The sequence below is a fragment of the Phyllobates terribilis genome, unplaced genomic scaffold, assembly GCF_046119375.1.
Source record: "Phyllobates terribilis strain yellow unplaced genomic scaffold, ASM4611937v1 Scaffold_5__5_contigs__length_657084704, whole genome shotgun sequence".
In the NCBI taxonomy this organism is placed as follows: domain Eukaryota; kingdom Metazoa; phylum Chordata; class Amphibia; order Anura; family Dendrobatidae; genus Phyllobates; species Phyllobates terribilis.
Window position 1 is genome coordinate 142,149,308 of NW_027362765.1, and position 13,192 is coordinate 142,162,499.

At 41.6% G+C, this 13,192-nt stretch overlaps 1 protein-coding gene across 3 annotated transcripts in view; it reads right to left on the reverse strand.

The window, feature by feature from the left end:
* Positions 1–13,192, reverse strand: part of LOC141272416 (corticotropin-releasing factor receptor 1) — a 411,824-nt gene that overhangs the window by 33,544 nt on the left and 365,088 nt on the right. For all 3 annotated transcript variants that reach the window (XM_073683122.1, XM_073683121.1, XM_073683120.1), the window contains one exon: positions 10,357–10,463. In XM_073683122.1, coding sequence (XP_073539223.1) covers positions 10,357–10,463 — 107 coding nt within the window. The remainder of the gene's footprint in view (positions 1–10,356; positions 10,464–13,192) is intronic.

Genomic DNA, 13,192 nt, shown 5'->3' on the forward strand with positions numbered 1-13,192 from the left:
CAATTTTCTTTAAATTATTTCATGAAATAATTAAGAAAAAAAGGGCTTCCCTATATTGTTGTGTCCGGCCAGGTACAAATAGGCAGCTGGTGGTTGGGGGCAGCCCGTTCCTGCCTGCTGTACCTGGCTGGACACAAATATAGTGCGAAGCCCCACGTCAATTTTTTTTAAATTATTTCATGAATTTCCTGAAATAATTTAAAAAAATTGAAGTGGGGCTTCGCACTATATTTGTGTCCAGCCAGGTACAGCAGGCAGGAACGGGCTGCCCCCATCCACCAGCTGCCTATTTGTACCTGGCCGGACACAACAATATAGGGAAGGCCTTTTTTTCTTAATTATTTCATGAATTTCATGAAATAATTAAAAAAAAGTACGTGGGGCTTCGCCCTATTTTTGTGTCCAGCCAGGTACAACTAGGCAGCTGGGGGCTGGAATCTGCAGCGCAGGGAGGCCCAAGCTTTCTGGGCCCCCCCCCGCTACAAATTGCAGTCCGCAGCCACCCCGGAAAATGGCGCGTTCATAGAAGCGCCATCTTCTGGCGCTGTACCCAACTCATCCAGGGCCCTGGTGCGGTGGCTCACTGGGTAATAAAGGGGTTAGGGCCAGCTTGGTATTATCAGCTGGCCCCAAGCCCAAAATTCATGGGGTCACGCCAGTATTAGACATGACCGCCATGAATTTCTAGTAAAGTATTTAAAAAAAACACAACACCCAGAATAAAGTCCTTTAATTGAAATAAAGACACAATTCTTTATTGTTCTAAATTAAACCATACTTACCATCACACCCATTCCAGCTGAAGCCAACGATCTCCTGCAATAAAAGAAAAATAATAAACCAACCTCATCCTTACCTTTCCATGGTTCCCACGACAGCTTCAGCTCTGCTACATCGAGATGACTGGCTGGACCGCAGCAGAACGCTGCCATCCAGTCTGTCATCCCGCAGACACTGAGAAGCGCAGGCATGCTTGCGCTCCTCACTGTCTCGCTGTGACGGCATCCAGATGAGCCGAGGTCATGTCCAATGAACTCGGCTCACCTCATGCACGTCACTGACAGCGTGGGAAAATTCTCACGCTGAAGTGCTGAGTGCAGGAGAATTCTCCCACGCTGTCAGTGATGTGCATGAGGTGAGCTCATGTCCAATGAACTCAGCTCACCTCCTGCACGTCACTGACAGCGTGGGAAAATTCTCCTGCAATCAGCGCTTCAGCGTGAGAATTTTCCCACGCTGTCAGTGACGTGCATGAGGTGAGCCGAGTTCATTGGACATGAACTCGGCTCATCTGGATGTCGTCACAGAGAGACGCTGAGCAGCGCAAGCAAGCCTGCGCTTCTCAGTGTCTGCGGGATGACAGGCTGGATGGCAGCGTTCTGCTGCGGTCCAGCCTGTCATCTCGATGTAGCAGAGCTGAAGCTGTCGTGGGAACCATGGAAAGGTAAGGATGAGGTTGCTTTATTATTTTTCTTTTATTGCAGGAGATCGTTGGCTTCAGCTGGAATGGGCGTGATGGTAAGTATGGTTTAATTTAGAACAATAAAGGATTGTGTCTTTATTTCAATTAAAGGACTTTATTCTGGGTGTTTGTGTTTTTTTTAACTTTGACTATGGGGTTAGTAATGGGGGTGTCTTATAGACGCCTCTCCATTACTAACCTGGGCTTGATGTCAGCTGGCATTATAAGCTGACATCAACCCCAACCCTATTACCCCCTGCCACCGCACCAGGGCAGCGTGGAAGAGCGAGGCTAAGTGCCAGAATTGGCGCATCCTATGAATGCGCCATTTCTGGGGCGGCTGACGGCTGGTGTTTCTAGCCTGGGAGGGGGCCAATATTCATGGCTCCCTTCCTGGGCTATTAATATCAGCCCCCAGCTGTCTGCCTAGCCTTTGCTAGCTATTAAATTAGGGGGGACCCCACGTCATTTTTTTGGGGGGGTCCCCCATTTTAATAGCTAGTAAAGGCTATGTATTCAGCTGGGGGCTGATATTAGTAGCCTGGGAAGCTCCGTGGGTATTACCCCCTTCCCAGGCTTCAAACATCTGCCCCAGCCGTCTGCTTAACCTCCGCTAGAGCCTAAAATTAAGGGGAACCCCACGCCAATTTTTTTAATAATAAATCCTTTATTTTAATACTAAATGACAAGTACAGTAACCAACACTATCACTGTACTTCATATATATGTGACTGACATGTTTCTATCTATCTAATCTATGTGTGATGCTCTATCTTTCTGTTCTAAATTGTCGGGTACCGCTGCTGAATTGCCGGCCGGCTTTTTTAAAGAGACAGTGCATGAAAACACTATTATTTTTTTAAATAAATCCTTTACACTAAATGACAAGTACAGTAAGCAACACTATCACTGTACTTATTATATATGTGACTGACATGTTTCTATCTATCTAATCTATGTGTGAAGCTCTATTCTTTCTGTTCTAAATTGTCGGGTACAGATGCTGAATTGCCGGCCGGCTTTTTTAAAGAGACAGTGCATGAAAACACTAATATTTTTTTTAATAAATCCTTTACACTAAATGACAAGTGCAGTAACCAACACTGTCACTGTGCTTCTTATATGTGTGACTGACATGTTTCTATCTATCTAATCTATGTGTGATGCTCTATTCCTTCTTGTCTAAATTGTCGGGTACCGGTGTATGCCGCTGCTGAATTTGCCGGCCGGCTTTTTTAAAGAGAGTGTCTTCTGAGCAGTTTGTCAGCTTTTGGACACCTTTGCAGGTGTTTTCTATGTGTTTCTATGTGTTTTTGTTTGCCTGCCATTGGTTTTAACGGTGTTCGACGGTGTTCTAAGGTGTTCGACGAACAGTTCGACGAACAGTTCCTCGAACATCCCGGTGTTCGACGAACCGAACCGAACCCGAACACTACGGGGGTGGCTCAACACTAATCACTACCCTTTTCCTAGTTAAAAAGTAATAATAAGAAAATAAACATATTTGGTAAAATGGTGTCTGTAAAAATATATATAAAATTATTATTTATATAATTGAATTATTATATAAAATAATTGAAACTGTATTAGTGTTGCGCGAGTGTGCTATGTTAACCCTTTCACCGAGCTTACTCTGGTGCTGCCCGATTATTTTCGGCGTGCTCCGCATATATACTCGAGCCGCCACGGCTGCATGTGTCGCGGCTGTTAGACAGCTGTGACACATGCAGGGATTGCCTATTTGTTAGGTAATCCCTGCATGTGTCACAACTGTCTAACAACCGCGGTGAATCAAACATAGATGCCGAGCAAGCCGCAAATACTCGGGCAGCACCTGAGCATGCTCGGTGAAAGAGTTAACCAAGCATGCTCGCGCAACACTAAACCGTATGTTAAACGCCAAGAAGAAAAAAAATGACACACCAGAATTTACTCTTTTTATTTGGCTCACAACACACTTCTCCCAAAAATGAAATGAAAAATCATCAGAACATCATTTATACACCGTGGTATCAAGAAAAACTACAGCTCAGTGAGGAAAAAACAAACCCTCACACAGTTCCATCGAAGAAAAAATTAAAAAGTTACAAGTCTCAGAAAATGGAGACATGAACAAAAATTATTTTTTTGTAAAGTTCAGAAATTTGTTTTTAAATACCAAAATATGGAAAAAAAAATCCAAGTTTGGTATTGCTATAATCATACTGAACTGGAGAATGACATTGGCTCGTCAATTCTACAGCACAATGAATGTCATAAAAACAAAACCTAAAAACAATAGCCGACTTTTTTCTCACCATTTTATCCTACTTCAAATTTTGTTCCCATTTTTTCAATACATTATATGGTAAAATGAATCGTGTTATTCAACATTATAATCTCTTCCACAAAAATCTCTTATATGGCTATGTCAAAGTTATGGCTCCTGAAAGAACAGGAGGAAGAAACGCAAAATTAAAGCTTGCCGAGTCTTGAAAGGGTTAAGATATAACACAATATAAGGGCTTTACTCCTTCCCTCCATAGCCTGTCTTGTGGGTACTTTTCTACTTATCTACACTATTAATCTGTACAGCTTTACTCATCTGCTTTCCCTAAAATCTAAGATGCTTTCTCTTCTCTCCTCTCTCGGATTGGCATGTACATTTTTTACCCCCTCAATGTTATCTGTTAGGCCACGGCCCCACTATCAGTATTTGGTCAGTATTTTTTCTCAGGAGTGGGAGCCAAAACCAGGTGAGGAACAATCAGAGAAAAGGTATAATAGAAACAAGTCACCAATTCTGCATTTATCACCCACTCCTGGTTTTGTCTCCCACTCCTGAGAAAAAATACTGACGAAATACTGATAGTGGTGCCGTGACCTAACAATGAGAAAAGGGGAAGAGCACAGCCAGGAGTAGTTTTATTTCAGATCTAGTGAGAAGCAGCAGGACAGCTAGCTATGTAAAGGTGTATCACAGAATCTACAGCAGGAAAAAACTAACCTCTACTGCGCTGAGATCATAATAGGTTGTATGTCGAGATTATTTTGGGTAATTGTTATAGCCATAAAATGAACTTAAAAATGCTGTCATATTATAGCTGTGAACTGGTTCCAAGATACTTAGATTTAAAAGCAGGGCAGATTTCTAAAAGTACGCTCGGAATGTTTTTTTGGAATAAATTTAAAAATATGTCTCACACTACTCTGGCTTATATATAATGCATGTTTATAATGTATTTCTCTTGTGATAAAGCCACTTTTGTTTCTGACAGAAACATTGTTTGACGGCCACCATACTGCTGGAAGCCAGAATACAGATAGGTTGGGACAGGAGAGACACAGACAGAATAAGGCTCTAGCGCAAGAACAATATATGGGCCTTTTGCAGTTCATAATAATGTACAGTTTCCCTGTTTTGAAGATGGTAGAGACCCCCTTACCTCTTGGGCCCCTGTGTGACTGCACAGTTTGCACCAATGGTATTTCCACCCCTGGGTTGGGAGTAAATAAACACTGCACCAAACAGAAAGCCTTATGCTTCATCGCAGTACACACATTTTTTAAAGTTAACCTGTCAACAGTTTTTCCATGTTTGAACTAAGACTAGCTCCTTAATCAGCGCCCGTGCTGCATTCCATGAAGGAGTATATAACTCCCTAACTTCCCCTGTAAACCTCCCAAAAACCTTTTGAAACTCTCCCATGCTCTATGTAAATCCTGCCAGTCCAGTCTGATAGGCATCCTTGCTGAGACGTCCATCACTCTTCAAGGCTTTTGATCGCTGTCCTCCTGCTCTGATTGACGTGGACGACGCCTCCTGTCACTCACCGAGTTCAGCGCAGCCCCGGGCTCGCTCGCGGGAGTGAGTCATTCTCCTCGGCTCCTCTGCGTGAGCGGTTAGGTGGATTACAGCGGGAGACATCTTCGGACAGGTCAGTATAAGGATATATTTTTTTAATCTCATTCTTATTTTTACACCAGGGCACAGTGGGAGCATAATTCTACTCTCATCATTGTCCCTTGCTCGCGCTGATCGCAGTGCAAACAGGGGACAATGATGAGGCCAGTGTTCAGCACCCGGCGCTTGGGAACAGCAGTAAGTGTACACTGATTCCCAGGCGCCCGTACATGTCACACACATTGATGTCATCTGTGTGTTATCAGTGTGGGATGTTTTGCGGCCGATGCAGCGTGAAAAAAAATGGACATGCCAACGTGTTTTGCCCACGGACACGCGGTCTGTGGAAACACACTGACATGTGCACAGACCCATTCATTTGAATAGGTCTGCGTGTGTATGTGTCTCCGGTAAGTGTGGAAACTGTCACCACACATACCGGACACACTGACGTGTGAATGAGGCCTAACTCTTTTGCCTCATTATAGTGAGTGGATTCCTCGGGGGTTCATCTGAATTATGTAGGAGCTGTGTATATGGAGTCTGCATACTATTCTAGGAAAATCTGCGCTCCAGGAGGCAGATAGCACTCCGTCCCTCCTGAGTCTCACCCTGTGGCTAAGCAGTACTGTACTGCTACATATTGGGTATTTCTACATTCAGCAAAAATTGTGTGACAAATTTTGGTGCCATTATTATCCATTTCCCAGTGTGAAAATGTAAAATCTGTGGCTAAAACAAAACTTTGGTGTAAAATTCTGTGAGGCACATGTGGTGTCAACATGCTCACTGCACATTTAGATTAATTCATTGAGAGGTCTAGTTTGTAAAATGGGGTCTCTTATAGGGGGGGTTCAGCTGTTCTGGCACCTTAGGGGCTCTGCCAATGTGACAAGGCACCGTCAAACCAGCCCAGCAAAATATGAACTCCAATATGGCGCTTCTTCCCTTCTGAGCTTTGCATTGTGCCTCAAAAGTAGTTTTCGACCACATATGGGGCATCTGCGTGCTCAGGAGAAATTGTACAACAACATTTGGGGCCCAATTTCTCCTGTTACTCTTGTGAAAATAAAACAATTGGGGCTAAATATCATTTTTGTGGGAAAAAAAGTGATTTTTTTATTTTCACGGCTCTACGTTATAAACTTTTGTGAAACACTTGGGGGTTCAAAGTACTCATCACACATCTAGATAAGTTCCTTAAGGGGTCTAGTTTCCAAAATGGGGTCACTTTGTGGGGGGATTCCACTGTTTAGGCACATCAGGGGCTTCCCAAACGCGACATGGCATTCACTATTCAAGCAAATTTTGCATTCAAAAAGTCAACTGGCGCTCCTTCTCTTCCCAGCCCTGCCATGCACCCAAACAGTGGTTTTCCCCCACATATGGGGTATCGGCTTACTCTGGAGAAATTGCACAACAAATTTGGGGGTCTATTTTTTCCTGTTATCCTTGGGAAAATAAAAAAATTGGGGTTCTAAAGTAACATTTTTGTGAAAAAAAGTTAAATGTTCATTGTTTTCTTCCACATTCCAAAAATTCATGTGAAGCACCTGAAGGGTTAATAAACCTCTTGAATGTGGTTTTGAGCACCTTGAGGGGTGCAGTTTTTATAACGGTGTCACTTTTGGGTATTTTCTGTCATACAGGCCCTTCAAACTCACTTCAAATCTGATGTGGTCCCTAAAAAAAATGTTTTTGTAAATTTTGTTGGAAAAATTAGAAATCACTGGTCAATTTTTAACCCTTATAACTTACTAACAAAAAAAAATTTGGGTTCAAAAATTGTGCTGATGAAAAGTAGACATGTGAGAAATGTTATTTATTAACTATTTTGTGTGACATATCTCTCTGATTTAAGGGCATAAAAATTCAAAGTTTGAAAATTGCTACATTTTCAAAATTTTCGCCAAATTTTCGATTTTTTCACAAATAAACGCAAGTGATATCAAATAAATGTTACCACTATCATGAAGTACAGCATGTCACGAAAAAACAATCTCAGAATCAGTGGGATCCATTGAAGCGTTCCAGAGTTATTACCTTATAAAGTGACACTGGTCAGAATTGTAAAAATTGGCCCGGTCATTAACGTACAAACCACCTTCGGGGGTAAAGGGGTTAAATTGTGTATATAAACTATTAAGAATGGTCAGGCCATTTCTTTTAGAACCTTCACGGCTTTCAAAGTCTGAAGTGGTTAAAACAAGCTAACAAAGGACAGAAGACGTGCACAGCAAGTCATTTTTATCATTGCAGTACATATGTTCACTTTTTGGCTATTTTTAGTGCATGGAATCTGTCTGGAAAAGATGTTAAATGCACATATCCTTAGAGGGATGCAGTGTTGAAGGTACACACCTGTCTATTGCTAGTGTTATGCATGGGCATTAGAGAGAAGTTTCTGATACTAGTTCTAGAGGCAGATAAGTGGCAAAAGGAGTTAGAACAGGAGCAGCACAAGAGCAGTGTCAACCTTGTAGGCCACCCTTAATGCACCTAAAAAATGTTGGCGATGGAGTACTGGCTGCAGTACTGAAAAGTCGTACAAATCTCTGGTAATTCCCCCAGAATCAGAGGCTAGGCCGATAACATAGAGAGAGTGAAGGGCAAAAGTGGCATCTGAGACAAGAGACTGCAAAGAGACCTCTCCTAGGGTCCGACTATTGAACTGGATGGTTCGCTTAAGGCCACGTTCACACATTCAGTATTTAGTCAGTATTTTACCTCAGGATTTGTAAGTTGAAATCAGGAGTGGGTGATAAATACATAAGTAGTGACGTGTTTCTATTATACTTTTACTCTAATTGTTTCACTCCTGGTTCTGGCTTATAAATACTGATGTAAAATACTGACCAAATACTGAACGTGTGAATGTGGCCTAATAGTAAGATGAAAAACTGTTTGGCTTCACCTAAGCTACATACTACTGTGCAGAGATGGCTGCTACCGGATATTTCTTGTGCCCGGCTCAGGATAGTGCGCAGTGATTGTTCCCCAATTAGTAACTACACCGCGTGCAGAATTATTAGGCAAATGTGTATTTTGATCACTTCGATACTTTTTATACATGTTGTCCTACTCCAAGCTGCATAGGCTTGAGAGCCAACTACCAATTAAGTAAATCTGGTGATGTGCATCTCTGTGATGAGGAGGGGTGTTGACTAATGACATCAACACCCTATATAAGGTGTGCTTAATTATTAGGCAACTTCCTTTCCTTTGGTAAAATGGGTCAGAAGAGAGATTTGACGGGCTCTGAAAAGTCCTAAATTGTGAGATGTCTTGCAGAGGGATGCAGCTGTCTTGAAATTTCCAAACTTTTGAAGCGTGATCACTGAACAATCAAGCGTTTCATGGCAAATAGCCAACAGGGTCGCAAGAAGCGTGTTGGCCAAGAAAGGTGCAAAATAACTGCCCATGAATTGAGGAAAATCAAGCGTGAAGCTGCCAAGATGCCATTCGCCACCAGTTTTGTCATATTTCAGAGCTGCAACGTTACTGGAGTATCAAAAAGCACAAAGTGTGCTATACTCAGGGACATGGCCAAAGTAAGGAAGGCTGAAAAACGACCACCTTTGAACAAGAAACATAAGATAAAACATCAAGAATGGACCAAGAAATATCTTAAGACTGTTTTTCAAAGGTTTTATGGACTGGTGAAATGAGAGTGACTCTTGTTGGGCCAGATGGATGGGCCAGAGGCTGGATTAATAAAGGGCAGAGAGCTCCACTCCGACTCAAACACCAGCAAGGTTGAGTTGGGGTACTAGTATGGGCTAGTATCATCAAAGATGAACTTGTGGGACCTTTTCGGGTTGAGGATGGAGTGAATCTCAACTCTCAGACCTACTGCCAGTTTCTGGAAGACAACTTCTTCAAGCAGTGGTACAGGAAGAAGTCGGTATCGTTCAAGAAAAAAATGATTTTCATGCAGGACAATGCTCCATCACATGCATCCAACTACTCCACAGCGTGGCTGGCCAGTAAAGGTCTAAAAGAAGAAAAAATAATGACATGGCCCCCTTGTTCACCTGATCTGAACCCCATAGAGAACCTGTGGTCCATCATAAAATGTGAGATCTACAGGGAGGGAAAACAGTACACCTTTCGGAACAGTGTCTGGGAGGCTGTGGTGGCTTGCTGCACGCAATGTTGATCGAAAACAGATCAAGCAACTGACAGAATCTATGGATGGAAGGCTGTTGATTGTCATCATAAAGAAAGGTGGCTATACTGATCACTAATTTTTTTTGTTTTTGTTTTTGCATGTCAGAAATGTTTATTTCTAAATTTTGTGCACTGTTATTGGTTTACCTAGTGAAAATAAACAAGTGAGATGGGATTATATTTGGTTTTTATTAAGTTGCCTAATAATTCTGCACAGTAATAGTTACCTGCACAAACAGATATCCTCCTAAAATAGCCAAATCTAAAAAAACCACTCCGACTTCCAAAAATATTAAGCTTGGATATTTGAGTCTTTTGGGTTGATTGAGAACATAGTTGTTGATCAATAATAAAAATAATCCTCTAAAATACAACTTGCCTAATAATTCTGCACACAGTGTAGTTTACACCAAAGATACTTTAGATGATGGACGTGTGTCCAGTTCTTGCAAATCACCAGTCCACATTACATATGTGCCATCTCAATTCGGACGAATATGGGGTTCGTCCATACCATGCCAGGAGACACCCCCCTCCCTTGTGATATCATTAATATGACTTAATGTGCACTGGTATTACCCTAATACAACAACTCCTTTAATTATATGAGTCATCTTGCCATGAATTATTATCTTTTTGGTTCTGGATTGTCATTTTATTTGGTTCTATTGCCATTGTTTGCACAAGATCAAATAAAAGTATATTTAATGGCTGCCGGACTTTGCTGGGAGTTGTCATTTTGAAACAGCAATAGAGTCACAGGTTGGAGATATAAGGCAACATATATCATCCAAAATCTTTTAGAACTATGTGTAATAACAGTCCTATCCTTAGTACTTACCTCAATCGTAAGAAAAGAGTAAACGCCACCAGAAGAGCACACAAAGAGATGGAGTGTCCCAGGAAATTAATCACTATGGCTATGTGATAATGAACCTTGCTCTTTTTCTAGAAGAAAAGAAAAATAAAATCATCTATAAAAGAATTTCTTTGGGATCAGATCCCTGACAAGGATGCCGCAGCATTTTATAGAGATGAGTGTCCCTGAATTCAGTCTATAAGTGTCATTGATGGCCTCCATCTATAAGGCTTCCAGCATATCAAACTTACGTAAGAGCCATCTGCTAATTAAATAGATATGTACAGGTTTGCTTAATTTTTGCATTCATTTATACACTCTGCTCTGCTGATTGGAAAAAAAACAGATATTACAGAACTTGCCCTAAAGTCCCTTACAGCAGATCTAGACTGAATCAGAACAACACCCGAGAATCCACTACTTTACACCATTGAAATGAGATCACAGCATTGTAATGTGTAAAGGAAGGATGATTAGGTCTACATTTTTTAAGAGAAATGATCATCAGAAAATGACCTATTGTTTAAAGGGAATCTGGTAGAAGGTTTTTGCTATTTAATCTGAGCAGAGAGCTTGATTAGTGATGTGTCACTTATTAGGCTGGGTGCTGTAGTTTCAATACAATCAGTGTTTTATCAGTGAGAGATTATCACTACCTGACTCAATGTTGCCTGCAAGCCAGTCTAGCTAATCTGTGCAACCCCGCCCTCACCTTTGATAGGCAGCTTGCTGACAATATACAGTGTATACAGGAAGCTACCAGCCAATCAGGGGTGTGGGTGGGGTTATACACAGTTCAGCAGTCATAGCACTGCTATATATACAGCAAAGAAAACAGGGATTCTATCAAAACTTCACAAAGCAGCCCAAAAAGTGACACATTACTGGGATCAGGCTCTCTGCCTCTACATCATGCAGCTGTCAGATTCTATAGCAAAAACCTGCTGACAGTTTTCCTTTGAATCACATTTTTTATGTTAAACATATTTATTTGACACTTTTGATAATGTTTTATTTTTTATTTTTCATATCACTATTTTAAAAAAAGACTGTTCCTGGTTGTTCTATTCAGTAGTCTTATTACCATCACAGGCAGGCGTAAAATGAAAAGAAACACCTCTATATACAGTAGATAACACATGAACCACCATTCACAATGAAAAATAGAAGAAAAAAAGACAAAACCTTACAGGGCACTTCCAGGTGGCACACTGGCGGTATGGAAGAAAAGTTAGGAAGAATTTAAAAAGTGAAAAAAAAATGGAAATATTTGATGTATGTATCCATGAGGCTGGTGCTTTTCCTGTTTTTCTGTTTCTATATACCTATTCACAATAAGTGATGTCACAGCTCACCTACTCTCCCTGTACGTTGACATCTGTACAGTTCACAGAGCATGCTTAGAAAACCTTCCAGTAGAAGTCAATGACCATCTCCAGACTAGAGGCCCCTAAGATCAATGTAGCTGCTGAAAAGCATACAGTGCTGGCCAAAAGTATTGGCACCCCTGCAATTCTGTTAGATAATACTCAGTTTCTTCCTGAAAATGATTGCAATCACAAATTCTTTGGTATTATTCTCTTCATTTAATTTGTCTTCAATGAAAAAAACACAAAAAGAATTGTCCTAAAGCCAAATTGGATATAATTCCACACCAAACCTAAAAAAGGGGGTGGACAAAAGTATTGGCACACTTTGAAAAATCATGTGATGCTTCTCTAATTCGTGTAATTAACAGCACCTGTAACTTACCTGTGGCACCTAACAGGTGTTGGCAATAACTAAATCACACTTGCAGCCAGTTAACATGGATTAAAGTTGACTCAACCTCTGTCCTGTGTCCTTGTGTGTACCACATTGAGTATGGAGAAAAGAAAGAAGACCAAAGAACTGTCTGAGGACTTGAGAAACCAAATTGTGAGGAAGCATGAGCAATCTCAAGGCTACAAGTCCATCTCCAAAGACCTGAATGTTCCTGTGTCTTCCGTGCGCAGTGTTATCAAGAAGTTTAAAGCCCATGGCACTGTGGCTAACCTCCCTAGATGTGGACGGAAAAGAAAAATTGACGAGAGATTTCAACGCAAGATTGTGCGGATGGTGGATAAAGAACCTCGACTAACATCCAAACAAGTTCAAGCTGCCCTGCAGTCTGAGGGTACAACAGTGTCAACCCGTACTATCCGTCGGCGTCTGAATGAAAAGGGACTGTATATTAGGATACCCAGGAAGACCCCACTTCTTACCCCGAGACATAAAAAGCCAGGCTGGAGTTTGCCAAAACTTACCTGAGAAAGCCTAAAATGTTTTGGAAGAATGTTCTCTGGTCAGATGAGACAAAAGTAGAGCTTTTTGGGAAAAAGCATCAACATAGAGTGTACAAAAAAAAAAAAGAGGCATTCAAAGAAAAGAACACGGTCCCTACAGTCAAACATGGCGGAGGTTCCCTGATGTTTTGGGGTTGCTTTGCTGCCTCTGGCACTGGACTGCTTGACCGTGTGCATGGCATTATGAAGTCTGAAGACTACCAACAAATTTTGCAGCATAATGTAGGGCCCAGTGTGAGAAAGCTGGGTCTCCCTCAGAGGTCATGGGTCTTACAGCAGGACAATGACCCAAAACACACTTCCAAAAGCACTATAAAATGGTTTGCGAGAAAGCACTGGAGACTTCTAAGGTGGCCAGCAATGAGTCCAGACCTGAATCCCATAGAACACCAGTGGAGAGATCTCAAAATGGCAGTTTGGAGAAGGCACCCTTCAAATATCAGGGACCTGGAGCAGTTTCCAAAGAAGAATGGTCTACAATTACAGCAGAGCAT